The sequence below is a fragment of the Lactuca serriola genome, chromosome 2, assembly GCF_051521515.1.
Source record: "Lactuca serriola cultivar US96UC23 chromosome 2, Lser_US96UC23_V15, whole genome shotgun sequence".
In the NCBI taxonomy this organism is placed as follows: Eukaryota; Viridiplantae; Streptophyta; class Magnoliopsida; order Asterales; family Asteraceae; genus Lactuca; species Lactuca serriola.
The window spans coordinates 123,330,239-123,343,336 of record NC_136409.1 but is presented as its reverse complement, the minus strand read 5'-3'; the positions used below and the strand labels follow the sequence as shown (position 1 = coordinate 123,343,336).

At 33.1% G+C, this 13,098-nt stretch overlaps 1 protein-coding gene across 1 annotated transcript; it reads right to left on the bottom strand.

Moving 5' to 3' along the window:
* Positions 1–6,845: 6,845 nt before the first annotated feature.
* BIO2 (Radical SAM superfamily protein) lies at positions 6,846–10,772 on the bottom strand. Its single transcript, XM_079024559.1, has 6 exons — positions 10,391–10,772; positions 9,970–10,149; positions 9,761–9,867; positions 9,471–9,676; positions 9,264–9,403; positions 6,846–7,349 (listed from the first exon to the last, which is right to left on the bottom strand). The coding sequence occupies exons 1-6, from the start codon at positions 10,592–10,594 to the stop codon at positions 7,047–7,049; spliced, it is 1,140 nt and encodes a 379-aa protein (XP_078880685.1). The 5' UTR covers positions 10,595–10,772; the 3' UTR covers positions 6,846–7,046.
* Between the last annotated feature and the right edge of the window lie 2,326 nt (positions 10,773–13,098).

The window sequence follows — 13,098 nt, the reverse complement described above, 5'->3', positions numbered from 1 at the left end:
AACAAAACCGGAAAAGGAATCTGAAAAAATACCCGATGATCCAGAGTTAAAAGAAGTTCAAATGGAAGATTGATTGTTTGAATACGCTCAGTTATTCCGAACCCTCGCACGTACTGGGTTGAGAGAAAACGAGAGAAGCGGAAGCTTGAAAGAAAATAAAACCCTAGAACATGCTAGAGAGAAGGGAGGTGGCAATGGCTTAGGGTTTACAGAGAGACGGGAGGTAGAGAATGAAGGGAGATCTAGAAGAGAGAGTATCAGAGAGGGGAGAGTGGATTGCAAGGATGAAAGATAGATAGAAGATAGAAAAATCGAGGCGGGTTTTCAAAATTTTGGGGATTTCGTTTCACCCCTTGTCTACTAAAAGTGTGTTTTATTAAAAGATTATAAAGCGACAGGTACAGACGACGTGCGTTTAAGATAAAGTGCCCTCCGTGTTTTTATTTTTTTTCGTAAGACACTAAATTAAGGGCACGCAATAATGCGTGACGTAAATCCTTAAATTTTTTGGAGAGATAACACTATTTTAAGGGCACGTCCTTTTGCATATCATTAATCAATGCGTGTCGTAAAAAGCGCGTCATTAAAGGTCTGTTTTCTAGTAGTGAGGGAAGTTGGTTACCATTTTGGACCTTAAAAGAGGTGTGTATGGCCACATAGGGTGTGTACGACCGTACACCCTTAATGATCTTGAAAAATGGTCGATTTTATGTTTAAACATCAAGAGTTTCTAGCATATAACAAGCTATGGAAGGAATACTCACAATCTGGAAGCTTGAAGGGGTGTTTAGAGTCTCAAAAACTTATTGTGTGTTCTTGGTGTTCTTGAAGATCTAACCAAAAAGAGGTATATTTCATGGATGAAAATATGGATCATCACTTGTTAAAGCATTGTATTAACTAACAATGAAAGGAACACTTATTTGAAGATCAAGTGAAAATTCTTGATGATACTTGAGAGAGAATCCGATTTCTAGGCTTGGAAGTGTGAAAAGGGGTTAAAATGACTAAGTGTCATATATATATATATATATATATATATATATATATATATATATATATATATATATATGAGGGGGTGTATGGCCATGAAGGGGGGGGGGGGGGTACGGTCGCACACCCATGTGTACGGTTGTACACTCCTATTGAAGGAGTGTTTGGCCCTATTGACTTGTTATGACTTAAGGTAACTCATTCCTAAGCTCAAACCTTGATTGTATTATGCTTAGAACCCTCAAATAGACCTTAAATAGTGCTAAAAGATAGCAAAAAGGAGTCTGACTTTGATTGAATTGAATTCTTATACAAGTTAGAAATTTCAGGTTGTCACAGGCAGTAACTGTATTTGTACGAATGTCCGTTCACCGTGAATATCAGGTGCTTTGCGGGTTCAAAGATCGTTGAAAAGAGGAGACTGGTCAAGAATGTTAATGTCGTTGTTAGACCTTGCAACTCCAAAAAACGAATGTCATATCCATAAATCCTGAGATGCAACAGCTTCTAGGATTATACTTGGTTCACCTATATCTCCTCGAGTGAATTGACTACGCCATGCGGTTGGACATTTTTCCCAAGCCACATGTGTACAATCTAGAGTCCAAAGCATACCCGGAAATCCATTCTTGTTTTCATGAGCCAAATATAATATCTCAATATCACGTGGAATAGGTTTACACAAATATTGTTGGTGAAAAACCCCATACACACATGCACAAAACCAATCTACATAATCAATTGCGGTCCTCTCGGATACTTTCAAGTATTCGTGGATGTATCAAATGCTATACCGTATCCCAAATACCTAAGCGCAGCTGCACACTTTTGTATACTACTAAAACTCATTATTCCTCTAGTATCGGGTTTTTGTTTTAAAATATCATAACAGGCTTCTAAAGCATTACTAATATGATTGGGTGTTTAGGATCGTCTTCGCCAACACGAGGGAGCACGAGTACTGAACACCACAAAACCTCGGGGTGGTGTGCACAAAAATTTTTCGTGTCCACCCAGACCACTACCGGGTTCATGGTGAGCATACCACTCAGCCTTATCTAATAAAAGAGTAGGTTTTTTTATTTTGTCACATGTTAGTTGCTTCGCCACGTATCATTTTTAGCCATTTTCTTAGATTTTTTGATTTTTCTACATTACTTCGAATTACCAATAGATACGCATCCCACTTATTTTAGTTATTAATCAGGATCAATTTATATCCCTAATTATTGGGAATCTCACTCCCTTCAAATTTAAAATCGATGGAGCTCTCCTACAAATCAACAGCCACCAAAATCCTAACGCCTTGTTCCCAAGTTCTACTTAATGAGAGAAATGGGAGGATACGGAGGGAAAGTGAGGGGTGTCGAAGAAAAATCGTGTTCCCGAGTTTCATTAATGGAAGGAAAGTGAGGGGAGGGGATGGATTTTTGAATCATATTTTCCTTCCAAATTTTCCTCCCAAATTGGGCGGATTTGGGAAGAAAGTGAGGGGAAGGAAAATTTTAAGTTTATTTTCTTTTTCCTCCTAACTCGGGAACATAAAAACTTAAAATTTTCTTTTCTTTTCCTTTCATTTCCTTCGAACAACACGGAATATTGAATATTTTCCTTCGTCTCCATTTCTTTTTGTCAAAATTTTCCTTCTCGAATTTACAAAAAAAACTCGCGAACAAGCCGTAAGTACAACGTGCTTGATGTTCTTCAGATGGATGCAATAAGAGAGTAGCTACATGTGCCGATTATAGCAAATCGGAATGCAGATGTCAGATGTCGACTTTTCTTGGTGATGCATGTCGTTTTTTCTTGGTTGGCCTTTTCCCTCATGAACTCTTTCAAACTCTTTTACTCTTTCTTGGTTTCTCTCCGGTCTCCATGGTGCTTTAGAAACTCGCGACCACCAACTTGACGATGCATACATATGTCGTTTTAATCATCGCCAGAGATCCTACAATTCTTCTATGTTACATAATCTAGGGGAGATAAAGAAAGTGGAAATTATTTAATGGTCTGCCGCCACCTCCTCCGCCCAAGAGGTGTTTTCTCCGCCTTAATGCGGTGTGAATGATGTCCTAGGCATAAGTTTTGTGACTTCTTAAAGGCTTAAGGTTGTACTTTATTTTACCCTTATTTTAGTTGCTTTATTTTTCATTTAATTGTCTTAATTCATTCGGTCTTGAAGATTCACTTAGAAATTGTGATATTCATAACTGTTTTGACTTCTTAAAGGCTCAATCTTTGAGTTCTTGATATGGATAACTTGGATGATTTGTTTCATCTACCATGTGACCGATAAAATGCCTAAGAGAACCGTGAATTAGCTACAAATGGTTACATGGTAGGTTCTAATCTTCTGCCTCCTTTGTTCAACCATAAAGATGATGAAAAAGTTCAAGATAGGGATCCCTTCCACTAATGCTTTGGTATCCTCTGTTCCTTTGAGGTTTATTTGCTAAATTCTTTTGGTTTTCATACTTAGATTTTCTTCTTTACCACTAAATACTACATACATCTTGAATAAGTGTGTATTGTTGGGGTTGTTTATCAAAAATGTTGGGGTTTATCAAAAACATGTTGAACAAACGTGTACTGTTGGGGTTGTTTATCAAAACCTTAGATGTACAATTCATGCTTAAATTTCCAAATTACACACACACAAAAAAAAAAAAAAAAAAAAAAAAAAAAAAAAAAAACCAACAAAATTCAAGGGGTGTTGAATTTCTACTATGCATCACTAACTTATGAAGCATTATGGTCTTGAATTAAATTTCAAAATTTAAATCGGTAATTATTAAACTTCTAACATATAAACTGTAAACTTAATATACATATGTTATGTATAGAGTTACTTTCTTCCATGCAATGGTTATGGTTACGTAAGGTAAATGATTGTTACTAATTAAAAAAAAAATCTTAATGATTTCCAACTAAAAGAAAAGTAACTAAAAAAAAATCTTAGTGATCACCGTTGCATATATTTCCTTTTGGGATAATGACTTGAAAGGGTAACGAACTTTCGACTTTTTTCACATTTAGTCATTAAACTTTTTTTCGTTATCTATTTGCCATTGAACTATTGAAATTGTTCACATTTTACCCTTATGACCGGCTGTTACCGGTCATAAGGGTAAAATGTGAACAGTTTTAATAGTTTAGTGGCAAATAGATAACGAAAAAAAGTTTAGTGACTAAATATGAACAAAATCGAAAGTTCGTTTCCCTCTAAAAAGTTCAATGACTAAATGTGAACAAACTTCCTCTTGTATTATGTTTTAGCAAATTATTTATTTTTGTTAAATTGTAGCAACATTTGTTGATGAAGAAATCTATGAAAAAAAAACCCTGAAAATATATTTTAAAAAAAAACAAAAAACCGAAACCGAAATAAAAAACCAATGGTTTGACATTTTCCAAAATAAAAAATCAAAATTTCCAATCTGATTTTGGTTTTACAAAAAAATGAACCATTCTCACTGATGTGAATTACAACCATTGGTTTGGCATGCAGAATTTGTGACATCACATAAATACGTAGTTACAACATCGTCTGAACTCGTAATTCATAGTAAGGGATTAGAGTATCATCGCATGAATACGTAGTTACAACATCGCTTGAACTCGTAATTCATCACCTACAGGTTATGGGCCTGCTGGTGTTTCCACTGGGTTGTCTAGAATAGTTCGTGGTCGCCATCTATACTCTGGTAGATGACTACATCGCCACATTGCCGGTTAAGGTTATGGTATCTCCTTTCATCCTACATCACCTATTCATCATCATCTATTTACCTAATTATCATCACCTTTCTATCATCACCTATCTCTCATCATATTATTTCATCACACACCAACTATTTCATCTATCCATGTTTCATCTGCAACATATTTGTAGATATAAAATAAATATACCGTTTAAATCTTTTAAAACATGTATAAAATCGTTCATCCAGCATAGACAGCAAGTATTCAAATAATATGCACACATAACACGTAATTTATATAAAATACTTCATATCTATATGTAAGATGAAAGTAACTATATATACCATAAAAATCCCATAAATGCTTCCTAACTTCAAACCCCAAGGTTTACTCTACTAAAGCTTCATATTCTCGGCTCTCTAGACCTAGAAGGGTCCAAATTCCTTAACTTCAAACCCCAAAGTTTACTCTACTAAAGCTTCATATTCTTTGCTCTCTGGACCTAGAAGGGTACAGATCTATAACACAAACTTGCAACAGGGGTTTGAGGCATTCAAAACCCCAAAGATGAAGTGATTCAAGCCTTAACCCCAAAATGGAATCTACACAATAGGGAAGGAAAGGGGTTCATTTTTGTACCTCAGAATGAAGTTCCTTGCTTGAATAACTCAGAACAATAACCTTCCTTGGTCCCTCTTGCTGGAACTCTTCTCCTTTCTTGCAAAATCACACCAAAAAGCTCAAGATAGCTTTTCCTCTCACTCTACGCACACAAGCTCGCTAGGGCTCTCACTTATGGGAAAGGTAGTCGCAATTGAAGGCCATAAGTGCCTTTAAATATGGCTCGAGCCCAAAGATTTAGGGTTTCTGTCAACAGCGCGGACTCGTCGAGTCCATTCATTAATCCGAGTCACCAGTCGCGACCTTACTCGACGAGTTGAGGCGTCAACTCATCAAGTCTCTCTTCTTAACTCAAAAGAAAAATACTTAAATTATGATACCTGTAAATCCGGATGTTACATTTTGTTTTTTTATTTCATAGATTTCTTAATCAACAAATGTTGCTACAATTAAATAAAAATAAATAATTTGCTAAAACATAATACAATAGAAAGTTTGTTCACATTTAGCCATTGAACTTTTTAGAGGCAAACGAACTTTCGATTTTGTTCATATTTAGTCATTAAACTTTTTTTCGTTATCTATTTGCCACTAAACAACTGGTCATAAGGGTAAAATGTGAACAGTTTCAATAGTTCAATGGCAAATAGATAACAAAAAACAATTTAGTAACTAAATGTGAAAAAAAATCGAAAGTCCGTTACCCTTTCAAGTCATTATCTCTTTCTTCATAATAGCACTAGGAATGAAGAGCCTTATGTAGGAAATAAAGTAAGACATATTCATGCCATGTTAATTATGAAGATTAATAATACATAAAAATGTTAGCAATTTTATATTAATTTTAAGGCGTTTAACCCTTTTAGGGATATTTACCAACATAACCACGTTAGTTACTCATATTTAATATTTTTACTGTTGTTTAGAAAAAAACAACCACAGTTTTCAAAACCTGAAATACCTTATTTAATTGTAAATTATATTTTTCTTAATATATATTATAAATAATTGATTAGTTTTTATTAGAAAATTTTAATTATTTTTATAATCATATTCCACGGATTATAACCTAATATAATATAAATTTCTCTCTCATCTTTTGCTTATTTTGTGATTCCTCTTATTATTTGAGAAAGCACATTCTTGTAGTTTTGTAAGTTCTCTTATTATATGCGGAAGTGGCCTCTTATAATATTAGTGAATTATTGCCCTTGATTTATTCATCTAGTAACATCATATCAATTATTTACTTTGAAGATATCTACTACAGTCCTATTTGACAAACTTGATAACGTCATATCAATTATTTACTTTTGAAGATACGTACTAGTACTATAGTCCTATTTGACAAACTATATTTTATTTGAAAAATTGTTAGTCGACGAACTAGCTTATGAATTACAGTAATAGTTAGATTTCAATAAATACATATTTACATGTATAACTAAAATGAAAAATATAGATACAATTAATAACATATTTGAAACATTTACGAAAACAAACTCTTATCAAAAACTATTTCAAAATAGTTTATCAAAAGCTAGCTTTTAACCTACTTTCATTTTTTTTAGTGTAACAACACATACCATCACTTTTAACGATAAACAAGTCCAACCAAACCAAATCATTAATACATCTAACTCCTACATCATCTTCAACTTAACCCTAATAAAAAAAAAAAACAAGAATATCAATTAACAAGATACAACAGTTGTCATGTTTGAAAAACCTCAACCAGAACTAGAAAGAGCTTCCTGAAGAAGAGGTTGTTCTTGTGAATCATCATGTGAGAAGGTGGGGGGTTTTGGGATCAGACCAAGGAGCTTAAACATTGACTGGTCAGCATCAAAGTCATTATTTGGAGTTGTCAAAAGCTTTTCACCAGTGAAAATGGAGTTTGCTCCAGCAAGAAAACACAAAGCTTGTTCTGGAACCGAAAACTTTACTCTTCCCGCAGATAATCTCACCATTGCTTTTGGCATCGTGATACGCGCTGTTGCTATCATCCGTAACATCTCCCATATTTCAACCGCCTTCATATCCAAAAAAATTGAAAACGGCTAAATGCTAAATATAGGAATGTACTTTCATTTATTTCAATTGTCAGGAAAGTGACGATATTTTCGGAAAAGTTTCACTTTAGTCTCAGAGTTTTTTTTTTTTGAGCATAAAAGTCCTGACTATTTGGAAAAACACGATGATATGTCATTTTTTTGTTGAGTAAATTACTGAAATTGAAATCGTCTCTCTGGTTTGGTTAAAATTGCAATTTTTGGTTCCTAACTTTTCTTTTGCACTTGGATCGTCCCTATGCTTTGATTTTGTTGCGTTTTTCGTCCCTTACATACATAAAGTTAGGGACCAAACGTGCAATTTTGACCAAACCACAGGGACGATCTGAGTGCAAAATAAAAGTTAGGGACCGAATATGCAATTTTAACCAAACCATAGAGACGATTTCAGTAATTTACTCTTTTGTTAAAAGAAAAAAAAAATTGTTAATTTGAGCGAAAATGAAGTAATCGCGAGTTTTATGTTCAAAAAAAAAATGGGATTGAAGTGTAACTTTTTCGAAAATATTGGGATTCTTGTGACAATTTCTCTCTTCTTTCTATTACAACATTGCACTATATTTTTTTTTCTTATTAATTTTGAAAAATCTACCCAACTATATCTATCTCCATGAAATCTCAATTTTTTTTTTAACATTTTGTTTAGGGATAAATGCAAAGAATCGGAAGATATTTTTGTTTTGTTTGTATTGCAACATTGGGTTATTTATTTAAAGAATTAAGGAATTGTAAGGTAAATGATATAGGGTTAGTCTTACGAAAGACCTTATATTTTGTGTTATTTCTGGATTTAAACCTCAACTTTATTATTTTACCTGAAAAAGTCCTTGAAATTTTTCATTTTTTTCCAATCTGGCCCGTTTGGTTATTTTTTTCCGAAAAAACTTGTAAAATGTGAGGGTTTTTTTCGAGGAAAATTAAAAAAGCTGAGGGTTTATTTGGAAATAGATAGAAGGTCGAGGGTTTTTTTCGGAAAAAAAAAATAAAAAGGTGAAGGTTTTTTCGGAAAAAATATAAGGTCTTTTTTGGGAAAAAAGTAAATATGAGGTTTAATCTGGAAAAAAACACAAAATATAAGGTTGTTTATGAGATTAACCCAAAATTCTAACAACTTTTCCTTGAATTTGCTGAAAAACATTACTTTTTTTTTCTACTACAACATTGAAGTTTTATTTTATTTTTTTCATATTAAGGCATTGGGGTTTACAAAATCTACTCAATTATAGCATTGTAATTTCAAGTTTTATCTTATTAGGAAATTATGTTTTGAAAAACAACCTGTTTATAGCATTGAAAATAGTTTTGTATTTTGAATGACATTTTTATAATTGGGAAAATTTTAAATACAATGTTTCTAATAAGAGGAGATAATAGTACAACTTTTTATAATAAACAAATAAAGAAAGTTGCCTTCCTATTTCATGCAGTTAAACCTTTTGAAAATAGGGATACTCTCATAAAAGACCTTATATTTTATGTTTTTTCTGGATTAAACCTTAACTTTATTTTTTTTTCTGAAAAAACCCTTGTAGTATTTCATTTTTCCGAAAAAACACTCACTTTGTCCTTTTTTCTGAAAAAAAAAACCTCACCCTTCTAACTTATTCCTAAAAAACCCTCAACTTTTTTAGCTTTTTCCGAAAAATCCCTCACATTTTATAAGTTTTTTTGGAAAAAAAATGACAAAGGATGAGATCAGATAAAATGAAAATAACACAAGGTCTTTTTCAAGAAAAAAATAAACTTGAGGTTTAATCCGACAAAAACACAAAATATAAGGTCTTTTATAAGATTAACCCTTGAAAATATTAAGAATCTTTGATAGATTAACCCAATTACAGCAATGAAAACTACTTTGTAGTTGTATGATAATACCTTTTGATCTTCTAAAGGTGTGCCTTTTACAGCAACAAGTGCATTAATTGGAACACTTTCAGGGTGAGAAGGAAGTGTAGCCAATGTATGCAACAAACCAATCCTATCCTCTTCAGCTTCACCAAGCCCTATTATTCCTCCTATAAATAAAATCAAAAAATTATAAACAAAATCAACTCTTTAACCTAATAATTTAACCAAAAGTACCTGAACAAACATTAATCCCTGCTTCACGAACATGCTTGATGGTTTCCAATCGTTCATCATATGTTCTTGTTGTAATCACATTAGGGTAATACTCTCTTGATGTATCAAGATTATGGTTGTATGCTGTAAGCCCTGCTTTCTTCAGTTCTAAAGCTTGTTGCTTTTCTATCATTCCTAAAGTACAACACACCTCCATTCCCATACCCCTGTAAAACCATTACACATAATTAGATTTCATAAGGTATTTGTAGGTTAAAGATAAGAGATTACAAGTTAACATTATTACATACCTTATTTCTTTCACATATTCAAGAATCTGTTTGAAGTTGGTTTTCCTTCCTATGGTGTCTCTCCATGCTGCACCCATGCAAAATCGAGTGCTTCCAGCCTCTTTTGCCTAACAAGTGATAGTAGAGATATGTAAGAATGTGAATTATTGTGATTAGAATAAATTGGGAGTAGAAATTGAATGGATGATTAGGGGAAATGTTAAATGTACCTTTTGTGCTGCTTCCAGAACAGCGTCTTTGTTCATGAGCTTTTGTGCTTTCAATCCTGTATCGTATCTAGAAGATTGGGGGCAATATGAACAATCCTCACTGCATCCGCCGGTTTTTATGGACAGAAGTGTACATTGCTGAACTTCCCTGAAGTTTTGAGCATGTCTATGAACTTGAGCCTGTAAGAAAACACCTTTTATAAGGAAGATTACACAGCATATCCATCATTGGTGATAGCAAGAACAACTTTAGAAATTCATATCAATCGTTAAACCTAACAATCATACGATAAAATCGAGATGTGTATACTTGCATTTCTGCTTAAAAAGCTAAGATAGGTAAAACATATAAACGCTCCAATCACCAGAGTAGATAAAATCATAAAATGTAAAGAGGGAAAAGGGAAAAGAGGAAACGTACTCCATGAAAGAGAAGGTCGAGAAGTGGAGAATCGTAAACGGACTTAATCTCTTCTTTTTTCCAATCAGTTCTCGGACCTTCTCGTATCGTTCGCTCCGCTTCCACTGCCGCCGCCGACGAGGAGAAGTGCAGGGAGCGAGGTTGCAGATCCAACATTGACGAAAAAGCTCGTCGATTTGGACGAATCGACCTGATTAGAATCATCTTTTTTCTCACTACAAAGAGAACACCACCGATTGATACACGAAGCAGAACGAAGGTTGTTGATGATGCAGAGTCTATGTTACCGTTTGCTTCAGTCTCATAGATAGCTCCGCCGGCCGTACTGATCAACTACCTAAAAGAGAGCACAGAGGCCAAGTTAGAGGTGACGCGTGCAAATGCAATGATAACTTATTAATCCAAATTAAATAATTAAAATATTATAACTTCATGGTTAGGTGAGATTTTGTTGAAATGTTTCAACTTTCAAAAGTGTATTTGTTTGGTTTTTTTAGGATGAAATAAGAATTGTGTTTTTAGAATGGAATAAAAATTATAAGTTGTTTGGTAATACCTGAATGATTTAATAAGTATGACTGATTAAAAGTCTAAAATGATTCATGTTGTTTGGTAAAATTGTTGAATAAACATGTTAAATGAAAGCGATTAACATTCTATTTTTTTGCTAAATGAATTATTTATGTTTAATAAAACATTTAAATAAACTTAATGAATTGTAAATATCATAGAACATCATAAGAAATATCATGATAAATAATCTTTGATAATCCATAAAAATATACTAAAATCCAAATTAAACAAGGTATGTTGCATATAATTTTTATTTTAAGGTATTTGAAAATAAATTATTACCAATGTGATCATGAGAATTGGTCAACTGAAATGGAAACCGAGTGTTTCGTGGTTCAAAAATACAGAATCTCGTCTCAATCATCATTTATCAGGACTCTTCGGCGTAAGTTCCTTGGCTTGGACAGGGCATTTAGTCCATGTCGCTATTCCTGCATCCAGAGGGGAGTACGTTCGATGGAATAATTTCATATATCCATAGCTTGAGAGCCCATTTCTAAGTTTTGTTCCAAAATTTCTCCAAAATTTTTAAAATTTCTCTTCAAAATACATAAATAATTGATTGTGAATATTGCATTTCCATATAGAATTATAGACCGTGAAACATGCAATTATTTTGTTTCTTTGTATTGAAAAAGGATAAAGAGTCGTTTGCTTTAGAATTAGAAATCTTGTTTTCAAAATAACATAAGCACAGTCAATAACATTACGTTTATGAGTTTTATATGAGTACGATTGAATTTTTCTTTTTTAGTCAATCGACTAGCCTATATCTTATATTACGGTATAAAGTCATAAATCTATGAGTGTTAGTATATGAAGCGTCACAAAGGTGATATTTTTATATAAACGTGGATGTGACAACAATATTACCTAAAAAGATATATATATATATATATATATATATATATATATATTAAGCACTCAAACTTAAAGAACGTTTACAAATTTAGTGGACAAAATATGTAACACCTCCAAATTTTCAAACTTTTTCAAAGCTATGGTTAAACCACTTCAGTGTTCAAATCATGCAACAGAGTTAAAATAAGACATGAGTTATCAAAACAAAACCGTTAGGTTTTACCGAAATTGTATCAAGCAAAAATCATAGCTTAACAAATTAAGATTACAATATCGATTCAAATGTAACTTATCACTCCATATAAGTCTCACATGGACTTCAACATCACCAAGTTAATATACATCTTGGAACTAGTACTTGAGATACATGGCATTAAAAGAGATACACAAGACAAAGATGTCTTGTGAGATACGTGAGTTTATGTAGAGGTGGCAAAAATTGACACGACACGAAACCCGAAATGAACCCGACACGAAATAAACGAGTTTGGGTAAGATATTTCAACCCGTTTAAATAAACGAGTTGACACGACACGACACGAAAATTAAATGGATAAGGTTAGGGTTGAGAATTTCAACTTGAATATGACTCGAAAATGACCCGTCTATTTAGATGCAAGTTTTTTGAATTATTCAAATAAATTAGAAAGATACAAAACCAAAAGCATAAGTAAAAGAAAACCTTCGAATTGAATTGTTTTGTAATATTGAAATGACTTAGCCGTCTAGATCAATATTTCATTTCAGTTTTTTCATTCTCTCCCAAACTACCTAGTCTCTTTCACCACTCTCACATCCTCATGACCTTATCATCCGCCTCCCCAACTCCCACTTTTTTTAATTTTGTCATCTAAACTTATTTTTTTCATCTAAACTTGCTATAGCTTCATCTATTCTGCCTCAAAACAATTTGTTTTTCATTTCCGCCTACCAAACTCCTACTCTTTCAACATGCTCAATCTTTTAACCTCACATGACACGACATATTTAGCCCTAACCCGAAACCCGACACGAACTTGACACGTTAATTAAGTGGGTCGGGTCAGGGTCAAGCACTTTCAACCCGTTTAGTGTTTCGACACGACACGACACGATTCCCACCTCTAGGTTTATGACCCAAAAACATTTATCACAACTTATCAAAAAATTCAAAGTATAAAACATATACCAAGCTAAAATTTAACACATTCGATTCCCTTCTAGCATTAAGGGATAATTACAGTATTAATTTGTTGTCATTTTTATACTTAGGATCTATGTCCATTTTAGGAACC